This window comes from Diadema antillarum, unplaced genomic scaffold (assembly GCF_040938485.1).
Source record: "Diadema antillarum isolate AM-2024a unplaced genomic scaffold, OU_Dant_1.0 seq00000382_RagTag, whole genome shotgun sequence".
NCBI classification, from domain to species: domain Eukaryota; kingdom Metazoa; phylum Echinodermata; class Echinoidea; order Diadematoida; family Diadematidae; genus Diadema; species Diadema antillarum.
In genome coordinates, this window is record NW_027271380.1 from 583,697 (window position 1) to 588,339 (window position 4,643).

Here is a 4,643-nt window from a genome sequence, read left to right on the forward strand (position 1 = left end):
GACTTCCGCAACATTCCATGATCCAGATTATTATTTTTTTTTTTTTTTGGGGGGGGGGGGGCCTTTGTCTCTTAATTCATCATAATAGACATACACAAGATTCTGCGCCTACATTCTCCCTCAAACACAATATCTCGCAACATTTTCATAATGCATGTCCTACATAGGGCATGTTCTCTTTTATTACTTTGATCATTCCATTTAGGAAAATGCAAAGAAAAACAATGTAAGCAAATAATTGAAATTGATCTCTGCCGAACCAATTTCAAAATCAGGTAGTACTTTCAACATCTACGTTAGAGTCCCCTCTACCAGTTAGACGGATGCAATTGACTTTGGGGAAATGATTTTGAATGAAACCTCGCACGTTGTCCCTCGCAGATTGGTAGTAATTTGCTCTCAACCGAGCGAACTCAGGTTGACGCAGTGTGTACAACAAGGGACCCACCGACGTGAGGTTGACGACGGATATGCTAGCTAGAATGAGGGGTCCAGTTTGCAGCGTGCACCCTCTGCAAGCGATGGCAAGGTTGACCCATATGAGGATGGGAACCCAGCCGATTATGTAAGTGACGACGAACACGATCAGGTTGACGGTACTCTTTCGCAGCGTCTTCTCGTCCCGTTGCTGATCGTTTGGCAATTTCTCGTTAGTACGTCCGTTTCCTTCTACTGCTTGGATCTCGCGGGCTTTTATTCTGGCCGTCTTGATGACTACAGCCTTCAAAGCTACTGTGACAATAAGAGACGGGAGGATACAGATGTCGACAACAGTTATCAAGAAACTCCTCGTCTTTTCGAAGATATGCTGTATCGGGCACTTGCTATTTTTACAATATTCATCAGTGCTAGCTGCGTAACACATGGTTGAAACCCCGAGTATGATGCTGCCGATCCACACAATGGCTATGACTGCCAGATATCTTTTTTCAGAGGTCACTCGCAGATAGCGGAATGGATGACATATCTTCAGGTACGTTTCCATGGCGACGAGCATGGAGTGGTAAAAGACGCTGCACATGGCCATGAGGGTGAAACCAAACAGGGCGTGGACGTCTGTACAAGAGGAGTCACAGAAACTGCTGGCTGTACCTACCAGCACCATGCAGATGACCTGCAACATAATAGTGGCCAGCCCCAGTGAAAAGAGTAGGTAATTCGTGATGACTTGGAGTGACGGATGCTTGAAGATGCACACGACGATGAACATGTAGGCCAGAGCGGTTCCGACGCTGATTATGTTGAGTACGGACTGGAAGAAATAAAACCAGCCGCTATTCCCATCAATTGTTGAGTCTTCGCTTGGGACCGCGGCATATGCGGTAGTGACAATATGTGCCATGATTATTGCGTTGTTTGGATACCTCATCTTCCGTGTCATCACATCAGAGCTGTATTTCTGAGTAGGGTGGTCACCTCCTGTTCTGCATTACGACAGCACCCTTGGTAACACACTCTTCTTAACTGTTTAGACAAGATGTTTCAACACACCGTTTGAAGATCAGATGTAAGCGTTTGAACAGTTGGCATGAACGTGATTTTTTTTTCTGCTACTATCGTGAGCAAACAATGAACCAACGTGCCATTTTATATTCATGCTTATAGCTTTATAATACCCTCTCGCAAGTTACAGTGCCGCACAAGGTAAAACGAATAAATCTGCCCGGGTTATTCGTCTGCGTTGTTTCCAATTGCAAAGATGCGCCCTAATACCCTGGACAACAATGCAGTCGCGTGTACGTCAACTGTCCGTGCATCCTGGCCTTGTGATTATTCGAACACCACCCATTAGCTTTGAAATTAATGGTAGTTACACATAATAATTCTCCACTCCTCCATCAAGCACTTATTTACTCATTATGGAGATTGCGCGGCGGAGCCTGTTTATTAACGATGCCATTGTAAATATAAGGAAGCGCACTTACATGTTTCGTCTGTCACCACCGACAAGTCCCCTATTGTTGTCATTTTTTAACAGTTAGGATTTTTATCACCTGCAGAAGTCCGCCCTGTGAGGCTGCATCTTCTGTGCTGCGCAAGCTTCCTTAAGTAACTGCTTTGTGGCGTGAACAACAGTCGTTGCAATGCCTTATTACAACCAGCGAGAAGTGTAACAAACCTAATCGAATCCAAGCCAAATCGAGGGTTCAATAATCAAAACACACACACAAATACACACACACACACACACACACACACCCCCACACACACACAGAGAGAAAAAAGAACGATGTGTGAACATGAAGAAGAACGGGATAGTGGCAGATAACAACAACAACCAAACATATTTTAAACAGTCGACAAAAGAGGATCACCTCCCTTCACCGCCCAGGATTTACCAAGATTATTTCTTTTGATATTTATCATAATAATGGGGGAGGGGTGAATCAAAGTTATATTAATACGATAATCTATGCCTTGTCGAAGTATCAAAACAACTTGACTTGTTTAAATTTGTTTAATTTAGGTTGTGGGTAGATTTGTAATCAATGCTATTTTCCTTCCATCTCCTATTCAATTTCTACAAGAAACTATTGTGAAGAATGTCAAAACCTGGAGCCATGGTCTAACGATGAATAATCTTTATGACTGCAAAGTATATTGAAAAGGAACCAGTTGACACTTCCAGTCTCCTAGACAAGTGAGACAGCATCTCATTACATCGTATCATATTTGATAAGTTTCATTAATTCATGTCCCTGTCAATCGGAGTAACCATGGAATCAGTATTAAGTTAATGCACTGACAAGAGATCACCTTTCTCTATAACACGTCAAATGGAACCTTAGGGCCATGTTATTAGTACTTCGTAATTTCGTATTTTCTTATCTATATTCCTTCCATATGATATTTACTGATTAAGACTTGAAACTCACAACCATCAATTATTGAAAATTTGATATGAACCCGGTTGATTAAAATCTGGTAGAAATCTTCGCTGAACGTGTTTCAGAGCAACGTTTACAGTAAACTCCCGTGCGGGAAGCTTGAATGTGACGTCACTACCCGTAAGTAGATATCCAATATCTATCTAGTGGCATTAGTTTTGAGGGGAGCATTGAATGGATGCGTGTCAGCGAAACAATAAATAAAGCAGGCAACCAAACAACAAATTTGGTCAGCCACAATACAACTCACACTTTACGTCAGGGATAAAAGTAAGATTAGATCTTTGAATAGGGAAAAATCGTCCGTCTGGCTTTTAGTAGGTCCTATTACTATTTTGATATGATTAACTTTTCTTCTGGTCTGACAAGACAGTTTTCGACTTCTCCTTATAATGTTAATCTGTAATATTATCTTCGTTTCAATATGAGGCCCTCATTCAACAACGCTTTTATTACAACCTTCTGCCTTGCATCTGATTGACAAATTACCTTTCATCGACGTAAATACATGGATTATTTAACTGTATGAGTGATATCCATAATAAAAATCGCGAAATACGTGTTCGGATTTAACAAACAAGAATTATCCTTCAGTTGGAAAACTTCTGTGTGTATCTTTTAGACACACCAAACTATTTGGCTTCATACATTTATTACACTCTTCGCATTTTCCTGATGGCGTTGTGTATATACAAGATATGGTAGTTTATTTAGAAATACTGTATTTCATCACATGTGATAACAAGCTCGGCGACATCTAATAAATTATTACTTTGTTGATGATTATGTTTTGGGTTGATTAAAGTGACATTTCACCTCCCCTGTGTCGAAAATGTACCTATGCTTATCGGTGGTGAGAGGGAATATATTATCCCCATTTTCAGCATTATTGCGGTAATAAAAGGGGGTTCATGAAAAGGCAAAAAATGATAAACAGAAACAAATAAATGGTTACATGTTGTATACTTACACTAACAAATATGTCATATCATGTTAATAAACCTTGAGCTGTATGGAAAAGGGAAACATTTTCAATTATGTCCTGCTTCCATTCAATCCTCATAAGTTTTTGCTTCTTTGGCTCTAATAGGGAGAGTGAAATGGATTACACACTTTTCACTTTCGACTTTAACAACTTCAGAAAAGATAATGCTACTACTTTGAAAGTTGTCATTGCTCCGATAGTTCAAATATAAAACCACATCTGATTTCGGATTTACCAACCATTTCCAGATATACGAAACATTAAGAATAACGAACTTTGGAAATAGCAACCCTGAATAACGAACACAGCCCTTGGAATGTGCTTGTTTACATCCGGTACCTTCTTCCTTTAAAGTGTTACACATAGGATTTCCACAACATTGTATGGTTCAGATTTTGTTGACAGTTTAAGGCTCCTATACGGTTTCTCTGTTTTTCTTAATTCATCGTAATAGACATACATTGTTCGTCTACATCCTCACTAAAGCACAATGCTCTCGAAAAACTTTCATAATTCGTGTCCTGCACAAAATATGTTCTGTTACATGAGTTTGATTCTTCTATTTAGGAAAAAAAAAGTTTGCAAAAATATTAAGAACATGCATTTCAGGCGTAAGTAATTTCAAGATTAGGTGATACTTTCAACGTTTGTGTCTCCTCTACCAGTTAGACGGATACAACTAACTTTAGGGAAATGTTCTTGGATGAAATCTCGCACGTAATCCTTCAAAGATTGGTAGTAATTTGCTCTCAACCGAGCGAACTCAGGTT

General features: G+C 39.8%; 1 protein-coding gene across 1 annotated transcript; it reads right to left on the reverse strand.

The window, feature by feature from the left end:
- Positions 1-271: 271 nt before the first annotated feature.
- LOC139731636 (uncharacterized) lies at positions 272-1,342 on the reverse strand. Its single transcript, XM_071642527.1, has one exon. The coding sequence runs from the start codon at positions 1,340-1,342 to the stop codon at positions 272-274; it is 1,071 nt and encodes a 356-aa protein (XP_071498628.1).
- Between the last annotated feature and the right edge of the window lie 3,301 nt (positions 1,343-4,643).